Source organism: Saccostrea echinata, unplaced genomic scaffold (assembly GCF_033153115.1).
Source record: "Saccostrea echinata isolate AGI-Se365-2 ecotype Australia unplaced genomic scaffold, CSIRO_AGI_Sech_v1 ptg000002l, whole genome shotgun sequence".
NCBI classification, from domain to species: domain Eukaryota; kingdom Metazoa; phylum Mollusca; class Bivalvia; order Ostreida; family Ostreidae; genus Saccostrea; species Saccostrea echinata.
Window position 1 is genome coordinate 12116885 of NW_026889751.1, and position 27184 is coordinate 12144068.

At 34.6% G+C, this 27184-nt stretch overlaps 1 protein-coding gene across 4 annotated transcripts in view; it reads right to left on the reverse strand.

Annotated features, from left to right (window-relative positions):
* Nucleotides 1–372: 372 nt before the first annotated feature.
* The window catches only part of LOC133172954 (E3 SUMO-protein ligase PIAS2-like), a 30537-nt gene continuing 3725 nt past the window's right edge, over nucleotides 373–27184 (reverse strand). For all 4 annotated transcript variants that reach the window (XM_061307834.1, XM_061307818.1, XM_061307843.1 and 1 more), the window contains 10 exons: nucleotides 23753–23902; nucleotides 23431–23515; nucleotides 21650–21700; nucleotides 20902–20992; nucleotides 16627–16761; nucleotides 4400–4505; nucleotides 4025–4098; nucleotides 3540–3700; nucleotides 2977–3143; nucleotides 373–2617 (listed from right to left, as the gene is read on the reverse strand). In XM_061307834.1, coding sequence (XP_061163818.1) covers nucleotides 1953–2617; nucleotides 2977–3143; nucleotides 3540–3700; nucleotides 4025–4098; nucleotides 4400–4505; nucleotides 16627–16761; nucleotides 20902–20992; nucleotides 21650–21700; nucleotides 23431–23515; nucleotides 23753–23902 — 1685 coding nt within the window. In that variant the 3' untranslated portion in view covers nucleotides 373–1952. The remainder of the gene's footprint in view (nucleotides 2618–2976; nucleotides 3144–3539; nucleotides 3701–4024; nucleotides 4099–4399; nucleotides 4506–16626; nucleotides 16762–20901; nucleotides 20993–21649; nucleotides 21701–23430; nucleotides 23516–23752; nucleotides 23903–27184) is intronic.

Here is a 27184-nt window from a genome sequence, read left to right on the forward strand (position 1 = left end):
TACTGGACTGCTTATGTAGACCATTGTGCCACCTCTGGTACTAAACTACTTATCTAAGACCTAACACCACCTCTGGTACTGGACTACTTATGTATTTGGTTTTGGGTGTCACATCACATACAAACTTACAATAGGTAAATTGGACTTAAGCACCACCTCTGGTACTGGACTGCTCATGTAGGTGACAGGAGTTGTGTTACCTTGTTCAAAGAACGGTTCAGAAGAAAGGGAACTTTAACAGATCACAATTTTGTCATCTCACAGACTTGACCATCTTAATCAATTTGAACAGCAGTTCAATGATTTTAAAGTAAACTGTATATGTATGTCTTTCATCATTCACAAGAATTCTTAATAAGGAGGACAAAAATATAAATATTCACAATTTTAATAACAACAACTCGTTTAGGGTACATTTGTCACAGAGCATTGACAATTTTTACATATTTTACACCTTATGACTTAAACATTTTACTGAATTCAAACAAGTTCAACAATAAATACTTGTATAAATAAAATCATAGTTTTAATACAAACAAAATGAAACAAATAAAGTACTGTATTGTTAAACGTACAATTATTCTTGGACTTCATTAAATACTTTTTTTTAAAATATGAAAAGCAATGTCTTCCATTCAAATGTGATCTTATGTTTATATGTTCATGACAAAAAACAAGGATGGAAAATGAAAATAATGGAGAAAAAAAGGATTACAGATTTACTCTTAAAGTTATTTTTCTCTTTACAAATAATCTTGAAAATAGCACAATGATGTACACAATTTATAAAATTAAAATTTAGAATTTCTCGCTTATATTGCAAAATTTAACTTTAAAACAAAATTCTACGATCTGTTAAACAACAGAAATTTTAAACATGACGATTCAAATTGTACTGTTTGAAATTGAACAAAAAATGCTGAACCCTTTGGCTTTCACAATTTGAATAGTACCAGTTTTTATATACAGTACATATGTAGAATGATCCCCTTTGTATCTAATGTCTTGTGATACACTTTCTGTACATAGTGATACATTTTGTCAAATAAATCAATGCAGGTGCAAAGTCAAATGAAATGATTGAGGTATTCTTCATCACAGCTTTAACATTTAGACAATCAATTCACATGCAAGATTTTTTTATGGAAAAAAGAATAATCAAAAAGAAAATGGCAATAATTACATACAAGTTACATCTATTTTCTAGATCTTATCCAAAAAAGAGAAAAATCTCAGTTAAGATTAGAAATTTACAAAATATTTATCAAGTACGTTAAGAAAGCAATGTGAAATTAGAAGTCAGCAGTTTAAACCGAGAACACCTCATTCAGGAAATAAATGGGAGTGAAATGAAACATTTAACTCGTGCAAAATAAATTAATATATCAAATGAGAAAACATGGAGAAATGAGTACAAGCAATGTTAGTTTGAAACCATTAAGATGTGTAATGAAATGATTGCAAAGTCTAGGTCCTTAACAATGTCTCATTAAAATGATAAAATTTAATTGTTTTTTTTTTTTTAGATTCTTGGTGCACTTGCTTCAACTTTTTATCATAATATGGAAATTCTTAAAATTAAAAAAAAAAAACTAAACACATATTTCTGTCAGCTTACATTACCTGAAAATATATGCAGAAATCTCTTATCATTTAATTTGACTCTAAATATTTAAGCAAATAGACAGTATTCTGGTTTAGATAGAATTTTCAAATGACTTTTAATTAAATTTCAACATAAGCTGATTGTGTAAGAAAGTAATAATACTCTTTGCTAATAAATCTAGGGGAGAAAGCTACATAACTGAATTTATTTTAACCAATCTGCAACAAAGTCCTGAGAAATTCAATCTGTAGCACTGTTTTCTAAGAACTGTTTTAATTTGTTTTTGAAAACTTAAACACCATTCAATGCCTTTCATTCTACACCATTCATTTTTTAAAAATTAAAACTATCTATATTGGTCCCATACAATTCCACGTAAAAAGTCTTCTATCTCCCTATCCAAGTTGGGATCATAATTTTGTATTTGGGGAGGGGGTGGATAATGGGGATATGGTGGATTGGGTAATGACAGTGGGGCCGGAATTGGTTGGAAGGGAGGTAAAATTGGGGTACTGGAGGGGGGTGTCACAGGAGAAATTCTAATTCCTAAAGGGGAGTGGATCAAAGGTTGTCCAGGAGGTGAGGGAGTGGGCAGAGGGCGAGGACTAGTAGCAAGGGCAGGTGTGGACTGCCGCGAAGATCTGGCTGGGGACAGGGAGCTTACTGATTGGGGAGCTGAGAGGGGGGCACTTACTGGGGTTCCTGTTTGAGATTTCTGTGGTGAGGGTGGTTGCTTTGGTGTGCTGGAGGATGATGAAGATGAGGATGATGAGGATGATGATGAATTTGAATTGGATGATGGTGATGCCACCATGGGAGAGTCACAAGATGGCGATGCTGTAGACGGTGCGGGAGTTGGTGAGTCAAGACTGATGACATTAGGACTAGAGTCAACAAACGCAGTTGATGACATTGGCTGTGGTGAATCACATTCACTTTCAGAATCAGTCTCCTCATCAGAACTCACTGTTAAGTCTATCACTTCCATCTTAGGCTTCTTTGGAGCTGGTCCTACAACAAATGGGCAGACCCGTTATTTCTGCGGTCTTGGATTTAGTTGCAAACTTCTATAAACTACAATAACATGTTGCACTTAGAGAGAAAATCTGCTCTTATTAAACACTAAACACATAATCATACTTTGAAGTTATTATTTAATATTCCACATGTACAAACAGAGCCCATCAGACCAGTCTAAGAAAGACAAGTTTCAATTCACTTTCAGGATAATACTTTTCTGAAATGTCGAGCTAATTTTGTGTGTGTAAACTTTAAAGTAAACAAAGCTTGTACATACCCCCCCCCCTTTTTTTTCTATGACAATCCAATAATCTTGGGTGTGGAATACAATACTTCTCAGCACTACCTACCTGAAATGGAGGCTGATTTGGATTCTTTCTGTACGGACTTGTGGGCAGCCGGACTACAGGATATCACATGGGTTTCCTTGGAGGCTTTCAGTGGACTCCAGGAACCATCTTCATGGAACTGTATTTCATTCATGTCAGATGTCTTCTGTAAAATCTCCACAAACAACCTAGTCAAAAAATGTCGAGGAGTCAGTATTGCTTCTGAATCCATTCTGTACTGATCTGCATGACTGATTATCACTTATAAGCAAACAACCCAAATCAAGCAGAATACTTATTTCTAAACTTATTTACATACAGTATCAATAGATCATTAAGTAAGACACGTAATGATTTTGTCTGAGAAGCAAATTTAGAAGATCATAATCATATCCTGATATAGCCTATACCCCTACACCATGCTTTTTATTTAGTTTTGCTCAGCGTAAGCCAAACAAATGTAAATTCAGTCTCAACATATGGAATTTTTTCCTCCTATACATACTGTACATGGATCATTGCATTTCATAAAATTTTCTTGTGGTGGCTGATAAACGGATTTACAAATTTAATTCAATCTTTACCCATCAATAAATAGGCGATGAAAAGGTGCCGGTTTATCACAGACAGGACAAATCCATGTGGACTTTTTCTCATTCATCATCAGAAATGTTGAACCATCGAAGCACTGAAGGTGAGTACACGTGCTGGCGCGTGTGGGTATAGTCATCCTCATCTTACCCAGCTGTAGAGAAATGTTAAATTCATAGCACTTTCTTGATTGATTTGCTTGAACAGGTATTCATTTAAGAAAATGAATACCTGGAAAAACTTTCCATCTAAAGTATTAAAGAGAAATAATAAATATTAACTTTAAAACTGATATAGACAATCTATATTTTCCAAGGAAAAAAAAACTACTGAAAAAATAAAAAGGTCAAGTAGGGATGATTTTGTCAGGTCAGTCAAGAGTTTAGCAAATGAATTAATTTTTATTGTTGATCTTGATTTCAAGCATTATAACATCATTCAATAATTAAAACCTGAACTGTTGCAAACAGAGACTTACTGGACAAGTGAGAGAGACCCTGAGACTAGTGGTAGCTATTTCACTGTCTGGATCATGAGAAAGCTTCTCCTTAACTGAAAAAAGATGATTAATAAATCTCTTAACAATATACAGAAATCTCACCAATATAAATACATGCACTATCGAATCCATCATTACCGATTTCCTAATCTTGGTATCTTTGTAGCAAATGATTTTTGTCTATATAAAACATGGATTTCACATGATACATTTTCACACCTGACTGTCCCAATTCAAATTGTAAATTAAATCCACAAATAATTTTGATATATACATATATGTGGGTGAGTGATGAAAATAATTGTACAAAACATTCACTAGAAAGTTAAATTAAATAAATGGATAACAACATACTTAAAGCTCTGGTATGGTCTGCATGGCGGTTACCAAACTGCTTTAATCGGCCCAGCAGGGTATCTGATGTCAATTTCTTAACCAAATAAATGGCAACACAAAATCCCTGAAACCAGAACAAGTTTACTCACTTGGCAGTCACCAATAAAGATGATATATATGGACTTGCATCCAAAAGCAAATTTTAAAATACGGCAATGAAAATTGGGATTCTAACTTTGACCACAATGAGAGGCCCATGGACCTTGAAAGTCACCAGTGTCCAATGCAATTATTTTTTTTCTCAGCCACATTTTTTTTCTTCTGATCTTAGTACTCCTTTGTAAAAATTGAAAGCCTTTATGAACCTCTACTTGGTTGAAGGCAATGATATAAAATTTATATTATACTAAATAAAGATATTTTTATCTTAATTTTACAACTGCCTTATTTTTTGGATGATTTTTAAACAAGCTTTGAGCTCAGTATACATGTAAGTGCTTCCGTTTTATACAATAAAAATACTGTTGTGAAATATGGACATTAGTACTTTCTTAATTTACCTTGATTTAGCATGTTTAATTAAATGACTTTTACTGAACTATGACGTCATAATGCTATGACGTCATAGAGGTGGCTATGACATTATGTATACAACAAGAGGTAGTTCAAAATAAACCACTATACGATACAGAGGTGTTTTACTTAAGCTACATTCCTAACATTGGTGCCGTGACCAAAGGGAGTAATGATTTCTAAACTCAAGGCAGTCCGAGCAGGACAAAGAAGTGCAGTAACTAGACTTTTAAAAAGACTAGAAGAATATGACTCTGAAGAAAATACTGAGGATATGGAAACAATTTTGGAGACACTGACAGAAAAGCAAGAAGTTCTCAGAGATCTTGATGAAAAAATCTTAACAGAAACAGCAGAGGAGGAAACTGAGAAAGAAATACTGGAGACAGATGAGTACAATTTGAATCTAAATTCTAAAATGCGGAAATTTAAAAAACAACTGTTAGTACAGAAATCAAGTTTAAATGCAACTGCCACCAGTTACTCACACCACAATGAGAATTCACAATTCGGAGAGAATGGTCAGTCATCACATAATTTCAGTGAAAATTCCAGAGCTATAAGCTTTCATTCTAATTCCAATTCCAGTAACAGTTCTAACTTTCACAAATTACCAAAACTGAACTTGCCTATTTTTGAGGGAAATATGTTGGAGTGGCAGTCATTCTGGGATTCATTTGATTCAGCTATTCATAGCAACAACACGTTGACTGAAGTACAGAACTACTTAAAGTCTTTAGTAGAGGGAGAGGCATCAAACACCATTGCAGGATTTGCACTCACACATTCCAATTACAACAGAGTGATTGAGCTTCTACACGAAAGGTTTGGACAAAAACACAAGATAATTCAGTCCTACATGCAAGCACTTTTAGAACTACCTGCTCCCAAGAATAATCTCACAAGCCTTCGTCATTTTCATGACCAAGTGGAGACATATGTCAGAGGATTGGAATCCTATGGTCAAGCTCAAGAAACATATGGTTCACTTTTTGTACCTGTGATTCTTAATAAATTACCTAGTGAATTACGCAAAAATTTGGCTCGTGAGCATGGATCCACCAATTGGTTATTAGGTGACTTGAGAAATAGTCTTTACAGGGAACTTGAAATATTAGAAGCTGGAGCAAGTATTGGTGCAACAGAACCAAGCGCAACAGCTACCTTTTATACCCACTCAAAGTCCAGTAACAAGCGACTTCAACGTAACTCTAGTCCTAGGAAACCTCAGGTATCCTGTGCATTTTGCAAGGAGTTGCATCGTTCAAATGATTGTACAAAATACAAAAATTTCAATGACCGCATGAGAATCGTCAAACGAGACAAGTTATGTTTTAACTGTTTAGGCAGGCATCGTGTTGCAGATTGTCAATCTAAATTCAATTGCAAAACTTGCAAAAAACGTCACCACACAAGTTTGTGCTCAAATCACGAGGAAGTCAAACCCATTAAGGAGAGTACCCCTTCATTTCAATCAAAGATTACAGAAAGAACTGAAACATCAGTGATGCACTCATCTTCACATAGAGATCAACCAAATGTTTTGCTACAAACTGCAGTTGCTCCTGTCACATTTGGAAAATTAACAACTGATGCTAATATTCTGTTTGATGAAGGAGCTCAGAGATCATTTATCTCTAGGAGTTTGGCTGACAAGATAGAATTAACACCAACAGGATATGAGGATATCAACATTCTTGGATTTGGGGATTCAGGAAAAGAGAAAAGAGTTCAAAAGTTACAGACAGCTCTAATCAAGGTCCAAACTATACAGAGAGAAGAAATACCTGTCAAAGTCTTGGTGGTCCCAGAGATAGCAGCTCCAATTAAAACGCATTTAGAGACTGCAGCAAAATTATCGCATTTAAGGAATTTGAGATTGGCACATCCTGTTGCCCAAGATGACGCATTCCAAATTGAATTACTTATTGGAGCAGATCAGTACTGGAATTTGGTGGAGGATGAGATAGTTAGAGGAAAGGGTCCAACAGCCATCAAATCCAAACTTGGATATTTACTTTCCGGACCATTATATGGATCACAATTCCATGTAGTTGAATACAACACATCAATGATGAATGTTATGGTGTCACACAAAATGGAGGAACACAATATTGAGAAGTTTTGGCAGATTGAGGCAATTGGAACTGAGAAAGAGTATGAGGAATCAAGTAACCAGGATTTTCACCTATCATATGAGAAGGATTCCATACGATTTCAAGACAATCGCTACCATGTAAGGCTCCCATGGAAAGAGGACCATCCTACATTGCCCTTAAATAAAGATAAAGCATACCATAGAATGGTCAGTGTTATAAATCGCCTCAAAATGGAACCCAAAATGCTAATCAAATATGGGGAAATAATTGCTGAACAGGAGAGACGCGGATTCATAGAAAAGGTAGACAGCGAACTTCCAACAAATCGTAAAGTTCACTTCATACTGCATTTCCCAGTAAAAAAGGATTCAGTTACAACACCTGTAAGGATAGTATACGATTGTAGCTGTCATGAAACACCTAACACTGCATCTCTGAATGATTGCTTAATGAACATCCCACCACAATTGAATGATATTGCTTCGATATTACTAAGATTTCGTCTCAACAAATACGCAGTGACAACAGACATCGAAAAAGCATTCTTAAATGTAGGATTAGAAGAGGAAGACAGAGATGTTACAAGATTCTTCTGGTTTGATGAACCCACAAATCCTAATGGACAGTTAGTGAACTACAGATTTAAATCTGTCTTATTTGGAGCTACTTGTTCCCCATTCATTTTAAATGCTGTTCTGATGAAGCATTTAAAGGAGAATGCATCTACATGGACACAGAAGTTAACAGAAAACCTTTATGTTGACAACATAATTTCAAGTTTTCCAACAGAAAATGAATTAATTTCATTCTACAACTGCTCTCGTACTTTGTTTGCCAAAGCTGGATTTAACCTTCGATCATGGGGATCAAACAGTGAAATCCTACAAGAGCATGCTAAGAAGGATGGAGTGTTAGACAAGGACAGTGTTGTCAAAGTTTTAGGAATGAAATGGAATGTCAAAGAGGATACTCTAACCTTTGCTAAACAAGAAATAGCCAACACAAAGAAAAACAGTGTAACAAAAAGAGAAGTGGTGAAACAATCTTCAAAAATATATGATCCTTTAGGATATATTAGCCCGATAACAGTCAAGGCAAAGATGTTTATTCAAGAGTTGTGGAAGAAGAAAATAGACTGGGATCAAAAACTGCCACAGGAACTAGCTGACAAGTGGATTGAAATTACACAGAACACAGAAAAAGCTACCTCCTTGGAAATACCTCGTATATGTATTCATGAAAACCCACCAGAAACGACTGTACACATATTCAGTGATGCAAGCATCAAGGCCTACGGAGCATGTGCATACATTGTTTCAGGAGACCAAAGTTCACTAATTATGGCCAAAAACAGAGTTGCCCCATTAAAAACACTTACAATACCTAAACTGGAATTAATGGGAACATTACTTGGAGCTAGATTATTAAAATTCATCAAGAAAAACATCCAGTTTTCAGAAGCAGTCTTATGGACAGACAGTCAAATTGTCTTGAGCTGGTTGGAAACAACAAAAACTTTGGGTACATTTGTGAGGAACAGAATACAAGAAATCAAGAAGTTAACTGAACAGTACAAATGGAGATACTGTCCAACAACCTCAAATCCTGCTGATATTTTATCTCGCGGTACTGACTTCGACAGATTTAGGAAGAATGAATTGTGGTCAAAAGGACCAACTTGGATTACTGACACAAACAAGTGGCCCATATATGACAAAACAGAAAGTCATATTCTTGCAAACATAACAGAATCTGAGAAATGTGGATACCAGGAAGAAGACTCACAAGAAAAGAGAAACGTCAAGCTTGGCGCCAGAGAACAAAAAATTTCAGAAATTATTGATATCTCAAAGTTTAACAATTACAGAAAATTGTTGAATGTTACCTCTTATGTCCTAAGATTCATACAAAACTGTTCCAAAAAACAAAAAGTTACAGGTCCACAGACAGTCTCAGAAATTGAACAAAGCTCACTGATATGGATTATAAATGCTCAACAGAAAAACTATCCAGATATTTTTGGAGAATTACAAAGAGATGGAAAATCTAAAAATTGTCTATCAAAACAACTGAAATTATATCTAGACAATGAGGAACTGATCCGATGTGGAGGGAGAATACAAAATGCACCAATCAGCAAAACAGCAAAGCATCCAATACTCCTACCGCCAAATGATCAACTGACCACATTGATTATTTTAGATGCACATAGAAGAAATTTGCACTCAGGTGTCAATAGTACAGTCACATTGTTGAGACAGAATTACTGGATACAAAGAATTCGCCAGAGTGTAAAATCTGTATTGTGAAAATGCATTACATGCAGAAAAATCATGGGAAAACCTTATCCCATTCCAGAAGCGCCGCCTTTACCTAAAGACAGATTGAGAGAAGAACCTCCTTTTATTGTAACTGGTGTGGACTTCACTGGTGCCCTGAAGGTACGAAAAAAGAATGGACATGAAGGCAAAGTATACATATGTCTTTTCACATGTGCTAGTACAAGAGCTGTCCACCTGGAACTGGTAACGGACCTCACTGAAGAACAATTCATTTTAGCCTTTAGAAGATTCTCCAGCAGGAAATCACTTCCAAAACTTATGATATCTGACAATGCAACCACCTATGTTGCTTCCTCTAAGGAAATTGAAAAGTTAACATCTTCACACAGTCTACAAGAAACCTTAAACACCCATGGTACAAGATGGAAGTTCATACCTAAGAGAGCACCTAAGAGAGCACCCTGGTATGGCGGATTCTGGGAAAGACTAATAGGACTCACAAAGAACTGCCTAAAGAAAGTACTGGGACGATCCTTTGTGAATTTAGATGCCCTAAACACAATCATTGTAGAAATTGAATGCATTCTGAATGACCGTCCTCTAACGTATGCATCAGCCGACCCATTGGACGAAGATCCCTTAACACCATCTCATCTACTATATGGTAGGAAAATCAGGTCATTACCTTATCCTGGGAGTTCTATTGATGTACATCTAACAACTGATTTGAACCACTCATCTGCAAACAAAGCGTACAATATTCAACAGCAAACTATTCAACACTTTTGGGAACGTTGGAGAAAGGAGTATTTAACGTCCTTGAGAGAATATCATCGCATCCATGGAAAAAATAAACAAAACATTCAGGTGGGGGACATAGTTCAAATTTATGATGAAAACCCTAGAATTTTGTGGAAACTGGCAAAAATTGAGGAGCTTATTCCAGGCCAAGATGGACTTACAAGATCTGTTTTATTAAAGACCAAAAATGGTGTTACTTCTCGACCAATTTCAAAACTGTATCCTTTAGAACTGAATTCTGGAGACGAGAATAAACATTCCATACCTTTAAAAGATCGAAAGACCAAACTTAAAGCAATGGAACAGATCCGCGCTTGTACAAAGTGAAATAATTTTTTTTTTGGAGACGTTGTAAATAACTTTTTTTAAGAAAACAATGCATTTTTTATTTAAAGACCGCTTCTTATTTTTTGGTCCAAGGACTTACTCAATTCGTACCTTTGTGGGCAGGAGAATGTTGTCAAATATGGACACTGTTGTGGGCCGGAGAATGTTGTGAAATATGGACACTTTTGTGGGCCGGAGAATGTTGTGAAATATGGACATTAGTACTTTCTTAATTTACCTTGATTTAGCATGTTTAATTAAATGACTTTTACTGAACTATGACGTCATAATGCTATGACGTCATAGAGGTGGCTATGACATTATGTATACAACAAGAGGTAGTTCAAAATAAACCACTATACGATACAGAGGTGTTTTACTTAAGCTACATTCCTAACAAATACTGCATTAAAATAATGCATGTACAATAGCAAGAATTGTTTACTTCAGAAGCTTTGTCTGTGAATTCCATATTACTGTGCAAATCCTTTACATCCTGAGTGTCAATTATTTTAATTGTCAATTATTAAAAATAAAAAAGTGCCCCACCACAGCATGATACGCCCGTCAAATATTGTTCAATTGTCATAAACAGTTTAGAATGCAAGAAAATCACGTCTACCTTGATACAAGGATTTTTCCATTCCTTATAATATTCGTTTATACATCTCCTGTGGTGTAGACATTAACATTCTTTGTGCCGCGGGCCTATTTTGGGCCTATTTTCAAAAACTACGTTAAGTGCCATGGGCCTATTTTGGGTCTACCGTTAACTCATTACGTCACAAGTAAAACGGCATGACTATGACGTTCCTTCATCATTCTGAGTTTCGCGCCATTTCGGCCTCTGTCAATCATTTAACCAATTTATTACTGAAAATTATAAGAAAGAATTTTAAACATATTTTTCATTTGTCTTGTTCTCTAGAAAATGTACACAATGCATTCTGATTTGAAATTATGCAATTTCATCAATATTTTCAATCCTTGTCTGAACAATAAAAGCAATTAATACAATGCTCTAAAAGTTCCAGTGGGATTTTTTCCAGTGACATTTTTTCCTAAAACACAGGAATAACTTTAATTTCTCTAGGTACTGATGTTTCAAAATTTACCGGACACGATGCCCGGCATGGTTTCAACTTTTGCCGGACATGTATGAAATCTACAGGCAATCATTGGTAGTCGGCACTTTTCGCCAAATCTGCTTGTAATGCATTGTAATTTCTGTAAATATATTTTTTTTTTAATCTAAAATCGGCTTTATATATACATGTAATACAGTTTATCAATTTAACATTTAAGCCTTGTAGAGCTTTTTAACCGACTATAAAAAGTTTTATCCTCAGGAGCATCACAAATTTATACAGAGAAATGCAGTTTACAACAGATTACATGTCGCATAATAAAAGATTTTCGGCAAATAAATAAAGAACTCTACATATACCTTTAATTCTAGAATACATGTAGTCAGTGCATGACACTTTCATTAAGAAAAATCAAAATGTCTTCTTTTGTAGCACATGTACATGTACTTGTGGGTCGTCCTGCCCTCTTCCCCAAATACACAACAACCAGTTTTGATGGTATTTTATGAATTATATTTACCATTGTAAAAGTGTAAAAATCAGGAGGGAAAGCCAAAAAAAAAAAAAATCACGACTGTGTATGTGTATAATAAACATGGTAAAAAAAAAGTCTAAGTAATATAATTTGTGGGGGGGGGGGGGGGGGGGGCTTCCAACAAGCCCGGGGTGTATATCGGCGAAAAGGGGTAGGGAGCAGAATTGTTTAAATGTTGAAACATTGAATTTAATTTTTTCAATTTTTTTTTAAAATTTTTTATTTATTTATTTTTTTTTTTGCCTTTTTTGCCCCTTCCAGAATGTTTCACTCGAAATTGAACATCGCCAATTGCCGGAAATATCCATTGAGCAATCATGGCTCTTATTTCTGCAAGAAACGCCTATGACATGTAATCTCTGCAAGTTTATAATTTCCCATCCAATTCCACTCACTCTGTTTGTCCATATGACCAATACAGGTTTCTTTTAGGTACGATTGATTTTAACTGCGGTGAGAGGGGAGGGGGGGGGGGTTAAAAGCCGGGGTCAGATATTTTCGCATGCTTCTCGTGTCAGATTAAATTTTTTGCTATTAAATTAATACAAGAATTATGGGATGTATTAACAATCAAAGAGCAGGCAAAATATCTTTTCGGTCGAAATCGGGACAAGAGGCCCACTCTCACCCCCGCAAATACATGTACCCCTAAGATCTTGATTTCCTCCCAACGTAACTTAACTAGTAGTAATAGATTAATTCACTTCCTCACAGCTAGGTGAAGCATTCCAAATGAAGTAGATAAATCTATAAATTAACGGTTCTCTTTGCTCAAAAGGTTCCACACCTCTCCGATGTAATTGTGAAAAATCATAATATACTTATATACAGTATAGTAACAGCGTCCGTTATTTTTCTAGCCTTTTATTTTAGTTGTTGGATAGTACATTAAGAATTGCCGATCGCCAAAAAGTTTAGTATGATTGTGTACTCTTAAAATCGTACTTTGACGCTTTCTGTTTGAAAAACATAATTTGTAATGAAAACTTGTATACTTTTTAAGGCCAATTACTACTCACATGTAGATGCACATTGTAAGTTACATGTTGACTGAATATTTAGTTTTAACAAATGAAATGTTTGTAATTTTTTAAGGACCTTGAAGGTGTTAATTTAGCTAGCACCAAAAACAAAGCACAGACACTTGTTTTTGTGATATTTTTTAAACCCATAAAATAAAAATAACATTATTTTACTATGGGTTAAAAACTTATTACAGAAACAAGTGCCTGATACAAGCCATAAATATTGTAGAAAAATATTGTAGTAAAATCACAAAAAGGACAAAATAATTTTTCAAAATAAATTTAAGCTTTTTCATTTGATTATATTTAACAATCCACAGATTGTATCCGAGTTGCCGATAGAGGGCCGGTGATAAAGAAACCGAAGAAAACGAACTTTTGGTAGTAATGTACGTCTTAGTCGGTGTATTCCAGGTTATCATTCACGATTACAAAAATGTGACATTAAAAGATAGTAAAAGATCAGCATATAAAGGTTTGAACAAACATAAATAACAATTATATAATTTAAAACAATACAAGTGGTCTCAGGGAAAAGAGTGTGTGTACGTCATGTGGTAATAGGTAAGGTCTATGATCAAAAATATGTAACAGTATAAGGTGTAGGAACAGAAATTAACCATTTTCAAGTCCAGTAGAATTTTTATTTTTTAGAACACTTTCACTGGTAGATCCCGAAAAGCTAAAAGTAGTTATTTATGTATCACTGTGTTTCAATTACACTGCACTTGTATATATTTTTAACTTTACTCGTATTGCGTTCAATATATGTTGTACATGTATACACTTGATCCACAGGTACCCTACCTAATAATTCGAGTGAATTGGATATGGGTTTATATTTTTTATTTAAGAAAAATATGTAACGTCAAGTGCCTGTGACTAGATCTACTAAAAATATTCTTAGCATAAATTTTGAGTATGACTTTTGAAATTCTGAGAGTTCTGTAAAATTAATGTATTTTTTCCGAAGTGGTCTGTCGTTGTAGATTGTAGAATCTGTGTATGATTGTCTCTATTTTAACGATATTCTGCAAAAATGAAAAAGTATTAAAAATACCTTTACCTACGTACATTGTTTGTGACGTCACAGTTACGTTACATAATAGATTCAACGTAATAGAAAACTGTCACGGCACTGTACGTAATTTGAACTGGGAATCTGTACGGCAGCAAAAGGGTTAATTATAACAAATATTACATTATAGATCCTCAACTGGTTGTGTTAGAGCTTGACAAATGCCCATCTACACCCCCCCCCCCCCCCCAGCTTTCAGATTTGTGAGACATGATGCTCTGAATTAGTTGATATTTTCAAAAAATTCAATAAAAATATCATATTACATAATATCAATTTAGTCTTAACAACTTTATCTATTTCAAATTAATATTAAAAATAAAAGGCTGACCATCAAATGACATATGCTATAAACTGACAAGCAGTTCTTCTGTCTAATTCCCAAAGGATACAGATAAGAGCTGCTTGATCAGAGATCCTCTAACAGAAATGATTGAGACAGCTAGCCTCCCTACACTGAACTCATTAATTAATCTTTAACTGGATGCATGTCCACTCATTACTCCCAACAGATGAATGGATCTATACATACTATCTGCTTTGTAGTGCAATAAAAATGCATATTTATGTCATTCTGAAATTAAATTTGAAAACAAAGATTTTTTAAAAAAATTGCTGAAAAGATTTATAAAAAGAAACAAAAAACTTGTGTTATCTTGATGTTCATCTTCATTTTTAGCCGGGCTCATTGCTCGAAGAGCAATGGCCGGCTTATGTTACTGTGTTCAACCAGAAATGCTGCTTCCTCACCGCCAAATCAAATACGAGTAAGAATATAGTATGTATGTTCAACCACCTTTGAGGCAATACAAACACTAAATTAAACAAATTTAACTTAACTGTAATAAAGAATTTCTCTAAACAAAACAAAACATTAATGGTAATATACTTTCTCCATTTTTCTTCGATTAATTATTTGTTAGACATATGCAAAAGATTTTCTACCAGATCTCCTTGTCTGGGTCACATTCTGTAAATAAAGGTTGTGTTACCAGTCTTAACACTGATGCGGGGAGCACGTGACCCGATGTACACTTTAATGCACAACTCCCCGCTGAGGACTCATCTGTACATAAACGTTTGACCTTCTGCATCAATGTTCATTTACTTATGTAAGTGGTATAAGACCCGAAACAATAAAAAAAACGTTTAATTCAAACTACGTTTTATTAATTTTTTTAAACATTTTATATTTATACTATATGCAATATATTTTTTTGTGTTACATATTCTTCCAGTGTCTGAACTTGTTGTTATTTACTTGTTATTACAATGTACATGTATGTTTCATGTAAAACGGTCTTTGTTCACTACTCTGTAAGTGAGCCCGGCTCTCTGTACTTCTGAGTACTTTGATTAATAAGGTTCCTGCATTACTCTTAGATTTGTAGGGACTATCTACCATAATTAAGACTTTTTTTTTTAAAATACTTGATTTTTTTAGATTTAATGTCAGACTGGTTTTAAGCTGCAATTCATACGAACAACGGGCATGCTGATTCCAATATCACCCCCCCCCCCCTCCCGAGTATATTTAGTTTTAATTAAATTATACAATATCAAATTAGTTTACTATACAATATCAAATTAATTTATCATACAATATCAAATAAGTTTTAATTACTTTTCACCAAATTCATTTTAAAAGTTAGGCTAGCCAACTATTTAATCCAACACGGCTGATTCTTTTTGCCCAGTTCCCAAGAGATATAGATAACACCTGCTTGATCAGAGATGCTCTACCAGTTAGCTCCTCACACTAAACTCATTAATTTCTCTCTAATTTGATGTGCAATTTTCTGTTATCAAATTCTCCTTGACCAGTGCTTGATAATTACACCCATGGGAGAGGTGGAATTTCTCTTATAACATTACATTTGTTACAGATTGCTGTAAAGTATATAATGAAAAAAATAAGTATTTTCTTGATTTAACATTTTTTAATAAGGATACTGCAACACTCTTGCATTTTTTGGGATTGTGTAATCTAATAGTAAAAAGACAGTTTTTTTTTTTTAAATTTCACTTAAATTAAAGGTCACAGTGACCTTGAAATAGGTCGTGACACACCTTCTCCCTAAGATGCATAAATTGGCCAAGTTTGATGATTCTAAGTCCAATAGTTTTCTAGTTATGAGCCGGACAGGATTTTTCCATATTTGGCCATAGCATCTTAATTAAAGGTCAGAGCGACCTACTTTAAATGTGCGACACACCTTCTACGCAAGAAGTATCAGATGACAAAGTTTGATAATCCTAGGCCTAATAGTATTAAAGTTATGAGCCGGACACGAAAAAGCTAACAGACGGGCAGACAGACGGATGGACGGACGGACATGAACGCCATAACATAATACGTCCCGTCTAAAGACGGCGTATAACTAGACCTGTATCTATTCAATTATCAACTTGGAAAAAAAAAAAAAACACCACACACCCGTCCAAAATCAGCAGCCCACGAGACCTCAATTTGATTGGGTAGAGTGGGCGAGAGTCTGCACAGAGGTGTTATATCCACTGGACGACCTGGCCGTTTGGGATCTACTCCTGGCTTGTTGGTTGGTATTGGATTCTGAAAATGTAATTAATGAACTTTATACATGTACTTATAGTATCAATTACAGTGTTTTCTAAAGGAATTTAAGTGTAGATCTCATTCAAAGATTGAGCTGGCATTTGACAAATGTCATAAATATGAACCAAGTGCATAGGGCACATTAGGAAGAGTACAGTAAATGTATTTTATTTGGCAAGTACAAAATTTGGCAGATATTGCTTTTTGAACAAGTTGGTGTACATTTGATTTAATGCTTTCTGAATGTGCTTTATTATAGATATACACAAGACATTTAGCTATGGACTTGATTTAGCTGAAGCTTCTTTCTGCAAAAGACACTCAATAGAATACAAGCCAAATGTGATATGTTTACAGTAATTTGCTATTTTTTACAAAGTGGAAGGGGAGGTCTGGAGGACCTTTATTAAACATTTTTTTTAATCCAGAACTTTTGACTTCATTGTTGCCAGCTATTATTTAAAACAAAGTTTTAAAGAGCTAACCCCACATTTTTCTTATGCTACACTTTGACCCTGTTATGGCCCCTCCTTAGCCCATGGGACCATAATTTGTACAAATTTTAAACTAGAACTGTCCAAAAGGGACAAATACCCCCCGCTGGGTTTTTCAGAGAAGGTACCAAATCACTAATGTTTTCTAGATGTGAGAGGTGTTCACAATTTGCTTAAACATTTAGAGTGAAAATTTAATTACTCATTATATTTTTTTTAATGATTGAAACTAAGGTGCAGCCTAATAAAACATCAATACCAGTACAATGTAATTACAGTGTTTTTTAATTACATTGAAAAAATAGTTTGCAACTATCTGTCATCTTTGTGAGACATGACACTCTGCAAATTGATTGTTGAAAAAAAAATATCATAATTAATTATACAAAATCAAATTGATCTTAATACCTTTATATCAAACTCATTTTAAAAATAAAAGGCTGGTTCCAGTAACAGACATAAATTACAATTAAGAGACTTAGATAACAGAGATCTTTATTTCTTTCTGCCCAATTCCCAGGAGATATAGATAAGACCTGCTTGATCAGAGATGCCCTAACAGCTCCCCACACTGAACTCATTATTTAATCTTTAACTGGATGCATGTCCACTCATTACTCCCAAGGGACAAATGGATTTACACTATCTGCTGTGTAATGTAAAAACTGTTTTTAATACTTTGTGATTTTTTTTTAATTTCTAATGAGTAGTTTTAAGCTGTAGTTCACATTTTTGTACAGATGTTCTAGATTTTTTGTCTCAAACCTTAGACATGAACCCGAAATGACTAAATCAATAAAAATGAAAAAAAAAAAAACACCTGTAAAATGCAGAAAAATGATCAAATAATGTTGAAAATACCAGGTGCACATCTTCATATGGTAAATAATAAGTGTACAAATTTTCATACAAATCTATGCAATAGTCTCTGGGAACAGATCCGGACAAAACCACATAATAACAAGAGGCCCAGTGGCCACATCGCTCACCTGAGCACTATGGCTAGGAAAAAGCAGAAATCAGTTCAGTCTTGAAAGGTTAAAAAGTTTAAATAAAAAAGTGGTTCAAAGGGGGGGGGGGGTGTCATGATTTGAACAAATTTGAATCTACATTATCTGAGGATGCTTCCATTTTAATATGACCAATCATGGCTTTGCTGTTCTTGAGAAGAAGATTTTTAAAGATTTAACCTATGTATTCCTATGTAAAACTTTGATCGCCCATTGTGGCCCCACCCGACCCCCGGGGGTCATGATTTGAACAAACTTGAATCTACACTATCTGAGGATGCTTCCATGTAAATATGACCAATCATGGCTTTGCTGTTCTTGAGAAGAAGATTTTTAAAGATTATTCCTATATATTCCTATGTAAAACTTTGATCGCCCATTGTGGCCCCACCCGACCCCCGGGGGTCATGATTTGAACAAACTTGAATCTACACTATCTGAGGATGCTACTATATAAATATGACCAATCATGGCTTTGCTGTTCTTGAGAAGAAGATTTTTAAAGATTTTTCTTATATATTCCTATGTAAAACTTTGATCGCCCATTGTGGCCCCACCCGACCCCCAGGGGTCATGATTTGAACAAACTTGAATCTACACTACCTGAGGATGCTTCCATGTAAATATGACCAATCATGGCTTTGCTGTTCTTGAGAAGAAGATTTTTAAAGATTTTCCCTATATATTCCTATGCAAAAATTTGATCGCCCATTGTGGCCCCACCCGACCCCCAGGGGTCATGATTTGAACAAACTTGAATCTACACTATCTGAGGATGCTACCATATAAATATGACCAACCACGGCTTTGCTGTTCTTGAGAAGAAGATTTTTAAAGATTATTCCTATATATTCCTATGTAAAACTTTGATCGCCCATTGTGGCCCCACCCGACTCCCGGGGGTCATGATTTGAACAAACTTAAATCTACACTATCTGAGGATGCTACCATATAAATATGACCAATCATGGCTTTGCTGTTCTTGAGAAGAAGATTTTTAAAGATTTTCCGTATATATTCCTATGTAAAACTTTGATCGCCCATTGTGGCCCCACCCGACCCCCGGGGGTCATGAATTGAATAAACTTGAATCTACACTATCTGAGGATGCTACTATATAAATATGACCAATAGTGGCATTGCTGTTCTTGAGAAGAAGATTTTTAAAGATTTTTCCTATATATTCCTATGTAAAACTTTGATCGCCCATTGTGGCCCCACCCGACCCCCGGGGGTCATGATTTGAACAAACTTGAATCTACACTATCTGAGGATGCTTCCATGTAATATGACCAATCATGGCATTGCTGTTCTTGAGAAGAAGATTTTTAAAGATTATTCCTATATATTCCTATGTAAAACTTTGATCGCCCATTGTGGCCCCACCCGACCCCCGGGGGTCATGATTTGAACAAACTTGAATCTACACTATCTGAGGATGCTACCATATAAATATGACCAATCATGGCTTTGCTGTTCTTGAGAAGAAGATTTTTAAAGATTATTCCTATATATTCCTATGTAAAACTTTGATCGCCCATTGTGGCCCCACCCGACCCCCGGGGGTCATGATTTGAACAAACTTGAATCTACACTATCTGAGGATGCTACCATATAAATATGACCAATCATGGCTTTGCTGTTCTTGAGAAGAAGATTTTTAAAGATTATTCCTATATGTTCCTATGTAAAACTTTGATCGCCCATTGTGGCCCCACCTGACCCCCAGGGGTCATGATTTGAACAAACTTGAACCTACACTACCTGAGGATGCTTCCACATAAGTTTCATATTTTCAAGCACAGTGGTTCTTGAGAAGAAGATTTTTTAATGATGCCATTAATTTTTCACGAATTCTTAATTATCTCCCCTTGGAAGAAGGCGTGGCCCTTCATTTGAACAAACTTGAATCCCCTTTACCCAAGGATACTTTGTGGCAAGTTTGGTTGAAATTGGCCCAGTGGTTCTTGAGAAGAAGATGAAAATGTGAAAAGTTTACAACAACAACGACAACGACGACAGACAACGGACAAATTTTGATCAGAAAAGCTCACTTGAGCCTTTGGCTCAGGTGAGCTAAAAATGAAAAAAACACCAGTAAAATGCAAAAAAATTATCCTATCAAGATGAAAATACCAGGTGCACACCTTCATATGGCGAAGAATAAGTGTACAAATTTTCAGACAAATCCTTGCAACAGTTTCCAAGAAATGGTCCGGACAAAATCTCGTCTACAGACAGACGGACAGACAGACAGACGGACAAACAGACGGACAAGCTGATTCCAATATACCCCCCCTTAACTTCGTTTGCGGGGGGTATAATAACCACACATTTTCTTTTCTTTTTTTAGTTATCATTCTTTAGAAGGATGCATTGCCCTTTCTTTTATAAAATTGATTCCCTCTGACCAGGGATGCTTTGCGTCAAGCATGGCTAAAACTAAATCCAGTTCTGAAGAAGTTGAAAATGTCATGTTAATAGACAACCTATGCCAGATAACAGAAGAAAAAAATCAGAAAAGCCTTCTTGATACTTTGGATTAGATAAGCTTGAAAGATGCAAATTGATAAAAACTGACTATTGTTATAGAAAACATATTTCAATTATCTCGAGTGTGAAAAATTACATACTGGTAAGGGAGCCATTTTCCCATTAACACGAACACAAATGCTTGGTGGGAAGTGGTCGTCTTGTTCACAGCTTGTTTCCAAGAGACAAAATCTGTAGCAAACAAAGAATTTTTTATGTTACTAATGCAACAAACATGATCTATTCATTTCTTTCATTTATCATGTTTATTGATCATTATCATAGTAAATTATCAAATCATGTAAAAGCACACACAAGTAAAATAATAATTCAAGTTGACACTCTGTGTAGGTTGTTTTTGAGATACTATGAAAAACGTGACTTTCAGCATAAAAAGCATACAAAAGAAACTGCTAAAGACACTACGACCTGTTTGCCAAGTACTGACCAAAAATCCCCTTTAATAGAATGGAACGTGTATCTAAATATTACATCATATTTTACCTTTACATGAAATAAGGAAGGAGTAATCATATAAATGAAATCACCCACAAGTTATAAGTTGGTTAACTTCTACATTGTCATGTAAAATCAACAAAAAAAAAAAAAATCCTTGCATCTATCATTTTAAAACACTCTCATGTCATATCCCCAAATTGGCCAGTAGATCTAATTCAAATATTAACTATGCCTAATGATGCCATATGATCTGATTATGAATATGAAGGTATAATATAACCACATCTAGTTAGATGGAGCAGGTAATACTGCCAAACCATTAGCAATATGTTAATATTACTGATTATATGATACATGTAGTCACATTCTTCATAATATCGAATCACACACCTTAGCTGTATCTGGGTTGTGTATTCACATCTAGCACCTGGTCTGAAATCCCTGAAAATAAAAAAACATAGGTAATCAAAGATTACGAAGCTCACTTCGACGAATGTTATCTATAAGTAAGGCAAATTTCACAAAATATTTTTTTTTCTAGTTAGGGTACATCCCAAGATCGATATCCATGCAAGTTTGGTTTAAGTAAGACTTATAGTTACTTGGAAATAGACCTGCTCAATAAACTTTTAACCTGTTTAGTTATCAAGAAAATTGTGGTCAGTTCCAACATCCAAAGCAAGTCTGGAAGTTTTCATCCTTAGATGCACCATCTATGCAAGTTTAATCATAACAGGCCACAATATTATAAAGCTTCTCCAAAAAAAAAATCCTGGTCACTCATCTGGAAAATGTAGGTCAGGTTCAGAATCCAAAGCAAGTCTGGAATTGTCCATCCCTTAATACATCATCCATGCTAATTTGGTTAAAAAATGGCTAAAATTCACTTATGTGGAAAATCTAGATCAGATCCAGCATCCAAAGCAGGTTGGTTAGTGTACATCCCTAAATGCAACATCCATGAAAGTTTGGTCCAGGTAGGGCTTATAGTTACTTGGGAACAGGACTGCTCCAAAATCTAAACCAGGCCCTGGGATCATGAAACATCTTAAGCTTAAGTCAAAATCTTCATGTTGTTCTAAAATGTTATAGAAGTCAAGCACACCAAAATTAAAATATTTTTCAATATTGCTTTACAAAAGTGTTGTTATCTGCAAATTTAGAGATTTAGTTGACAATTATGAAACATTTTACAGGCGATTTAAAATCTGACTTAAGTCTAAGTTTGTTTCATGATCCTGGGACCTGGTCTCACAGGTGGAAAATCTAGCTCAATTCCAGCATCCCGAAGCAAGCACAGTGTCCACCCCTGGATGCATCATACATGCAAGTTTGGTCAAGGTAGGGCTTATAGTTACTTGAGAATGGACCTGCTCCAAAAACTTCAAGCTGGTCTCTCATTTGGAAAATCTAGGTCAGATCCAGCATCCGAAGCAAGTGTGGTAGTGTCCCTCCCTAGATGCATCATACATGCAAGTTTGGTCCAGGTAGGGCCTATAGTTACTTGGGAATGGGACTTGCTCCTAAAACTTTAACCGGGACGCCGACGCTAACGCCGATGGTATAGCATAAGCTCATCTTGACTTCGTCCAGGTGAGCTAAAAAAAATACTCAAACTGAAAATCAAAACAGAATATGTTTTCAAATGTTGACGTTTCACAGTTACTTGCCTCTCAAAAAATTCTTATGTGTCAATGAAAGGCAATCATGACATCACAATGACCTAATGTAACATAGCAACGATAATTTTAAGTGGTAAAAGAATTCAAAAAATAAGCATTAAAATTGTAGTGCACCATTAAATTGTATACATATAACACAAGGAATACATCAGCCACAGCTTGAATAAAATTTAAATCCAAATCTTACTTGTATCTTATCAACTTTAAAAACATGGCAGATCCCCCCTCCCCCCTTGCAAGAACTTGATCAAAGCTTGCATCTCAATAATCAATAAAAAATAATTAATTATCAACAAGCGTAAATTGATTTGTATACTCCATGAGATAAGCTAGAAAGTGATCTAAAGCAGAGCTAAACCTAGCATCAATAGATAAACAGATGGATGGAGAAACAGTTATTCATGTAAGCCCACCCCACCCCACCCCCTCACCAATTTTGTTGCAAGAGTATAAATATTTATCAACATATAGGAATGGTGACATTCTGACCTGGACATGGCAATATCTTGTGCTTGTTGTGGAGTCAGATGAAAACTGTAGTGGCTCTCCTGAAACTTTGTTGGTCCTTTTGGTACTAAATGAAACATGTATTTGTTATAAAACTATAGTAAGAAACTGAAATAAGGTACATGAAACCAAAGAATGTACAATTAAGACACAAGCAGAAACACAAAATATATGCAGCTTATAAAAATGAAATCGTCAATGATCGAGAGTCATTTTATCATCTTAAAAGTTTTCTGATAGATTAAAATACAATATTTACAGCTATTTTTTGCAGTGTCCTCCCTAATATATGAACTTTATTTACCTAAACTTGTCGGTTTCATGAGCTCTGTGATACAATCATAGAAAGGTAAAAGTTTAAGTCTGACATCTGGATGCACTGGCAACATGCCAAGGCTACTTGAATGTGGTGAAGGGTCATGGTTCAATATCCGATTGGAGTAATCCATAGGACCTTCAAAAGCAAAAGTTTCCGGTCAATAAGATTTGTGTCTGCTAACTAAATACGGTGACCCCACATAAGAAGGCAATCCAATGACATACCATACCAAGTTATACCATTGATGCCAAAGATTCAAACAGTGATTGGTGGTTATTTCACCAGTTATTTCACTGGCAATAACTGACAAAGAATATGTACACTAGCTCTCTCCAAATATAAAATTAATACAGTTGAACTTCGGTATCTCGAACTCTTGATATTTCAAAAACCATGGATAGATTGAAGTGATTTGAAAGTCCCAACCAATATTTTCTTATTGACAGTGTATTCTGACTTCAATATCTCAAACCTTCAGATGCCTTGGATATTATATTAGATTTTTGCTTTCGCAACGGTATCTGCCTGAGAATCTAATATAATATATTATCACCCCACTGAGTTCAAGATAATGAGGTATGACTGTATATGTACTTTGTAAAAAACACATTTTACCAATGACCTTAACTACACCAAAACAATATCACATTTACAAATTTTTGCATAAAATTGAAATAAACAGTTGCTCAATTTTTTAACAGTATTCAGAAAAAATTAATGCACAATTACACAAGTACAATATCAAACATTGTTTAGACAATATGTATTTGTGAAACACAATGACTCTCATTCTTGTAAAGTTTTTGACCTCTAAGAATGAACTTAATCTGTCCTGACTGATGCTTTCTGTATACATAACTACTATCAAAGTATTCTCCTTAGAGAAGTGGACAGGCTTTTGTCTACATCCACATGGATGTAGGCGGAAACCTGTCCACTTCTCTAAGGAGAATACTATCAAAGAAACGGCGGAGTGTGTATGTCATATAAAACTCTGCCTGAGAATCTTGTATAAAAACTCTGCCTGAGAATCTCATATAAATCTCTGCCTGAGAATCTCATATAAAACTTTCTCAGAATTCATATATAACTGTCCCAGAATCTCATATAAAACTCTGCTTAAAAATATTATACTCTGCCTGAGAATCTCAAATGGAACTCTATGCCTGTCAGGGGATCTCATTTAAAACTCTGCATGAGCATCTCATTTTAAACTCTGCCTGATAATTTCATATAAAACTCTAAGCCTGAGAATCTCATATCAAACTCTGCCTGAGAATCTCCTAAAAGTTAATTAAAGTTCAAAGGTTTTATTTTATTTTGTAATTTGTATACTGACAGACCAATCTAAAATAAATAAGTATGCTGCCTGATTTTTGATATATGGGGAAATAAAAAATACTCATGCCCAAAATCAAATGTACACAAATGCAACAGAGATTGGTGATATATTTACAAATCTATATTGAACTTCTACCAATTAGGCAGTAGATATAAATGTGTTCTTTAGACTTTATGCATACTTATTGATGACCTCTACATTTCACATTAAGAGTGCAACGATAAACTGTTTGACGTTATATCGCGGTATATTTTGCCACGGTTCAATTCACGATACACTAAACTGATACCGCGGTTCTGTTCCATCGGTCAAGAATTATCCGAAATGCCCGTTTTGTTTCCTTGTTTACAATTTCAAAATGGCTTCCGCGGAAAACGTGGGGTTGACATACCGCATTAACGGCAGTTAAACTCATCTCCAGCATCTTACAGACCTCAGATTTAACACGGAGAAGGACTTAATGTGATTACTAGTTATAGATGTTAAAACATGATAAACCCTTTAGATCTAAACATATTCTTTGGTAATACACGATATCTCCTCACGCATGTATTTCAATGAAAATTCACTGTCTTGTTGACTAAAACGTGTTAACACGAGAAATATGACAACTGGTTTTCTACGTAAATAAAAGGAATAAAAGAATGAATGTCTTCCTTTTTCATTCCAATTTAAAAGGAAGATAATTAATTAGGAAAGGTCCCCATAGTTCCCTGTAAATGTTCACCACTGGTTTAGAATATTGTCACAACTCAAAGATCTACCTATCAATCTAGTTCAAGTTAACAAAATGATATTTTAATTATATTCAAAAATATGAATATTTGATATAACCCTGTCAAGTTTAAAAAAAAAATATGATGACAAACTTTTTTATCCTTGTCATGTATCGTGATACATATTGTATTGTGAACTAAATACCGTGATACATATCGTATCGTGAGGTTAGTGTATCGTTGCACCCCTATTTCACATGGCTAAAAATATGCACAACATTTCTACCGCATATGTCCTTGAGAATAAATATATAGATGAAAGTAATTTTATACCATGTTTAAATGCAACAAGCACATGTAAAAAAAAAAATCATTCAATGATTTGAAAATTTTGGATAGATTAATACTAACAGCAATTTGAAAAATATGACTTTACTAAAATTTGTAATTACAAATTTTTGTAACCAAATGCTGCCTACCAATTTATTTGGTGACACCCCTATTTTATACATACAGGCATGTGTAAAATATGCAGTTCCATCTTAAAAAATTTTCACAATACAATCTGAATGAGATTATTGAATATTTTGCAGTGGTTACACATTATTTTTAATATGTATTTGAAATTATTTTTTCAAACCCTTTCTGTAATATTCACAAAATGTACACTTTATATAACAGCTTTCCATTTTTTATACCATGATATCTGACATCCAGTCCAATTTATTTTTTTTTAAATGGTCACTGGGCCAGGCATCCCAACTACTGTTACAGGACCAAACAAGGTTTACCAGATATTTTTTTTAAAGTAATACATGTATTATTGAAGTTGAAACATATTCCATAACACACCAAAAGTTTGGAGAAAACACCAGTTTTTTTTTAATTTAAGGGATACATTCACAGGAAATTTCATTTTAATTTGATTAAAAATTATACAATCATACATTTTACCAGATTGTCTGATGAATATTGTATGGACTGGATATCTTTATTGGATTATAGATTTAAATTTTTTTCCCATAAGAAGCATTCCTTAATGATGGATATTTACTGCTCCATATTATAAACAGCTAATTAATGAAAAACTTTTGAGAAAAGATAACGACTAGTGTGTGAGGGGAAGGAAAATTACAGAGGGTCAAACAACCACAGAGAATTAAAATAAATATGTCCGACTCTCCCTCCCATTTCCTTATCCTGACAAGACTATGTTCTTCATAAAGATTTTGTTCAACCCTCACATAACATTGAAAGTCTAATGATTGTCACCAAATATGTTCATGAATGTCTAAGAAATTTTCTAAAAATTTAAATGTGGTATATCTAGTTTATATAACTTAACATTATCATTAGGAA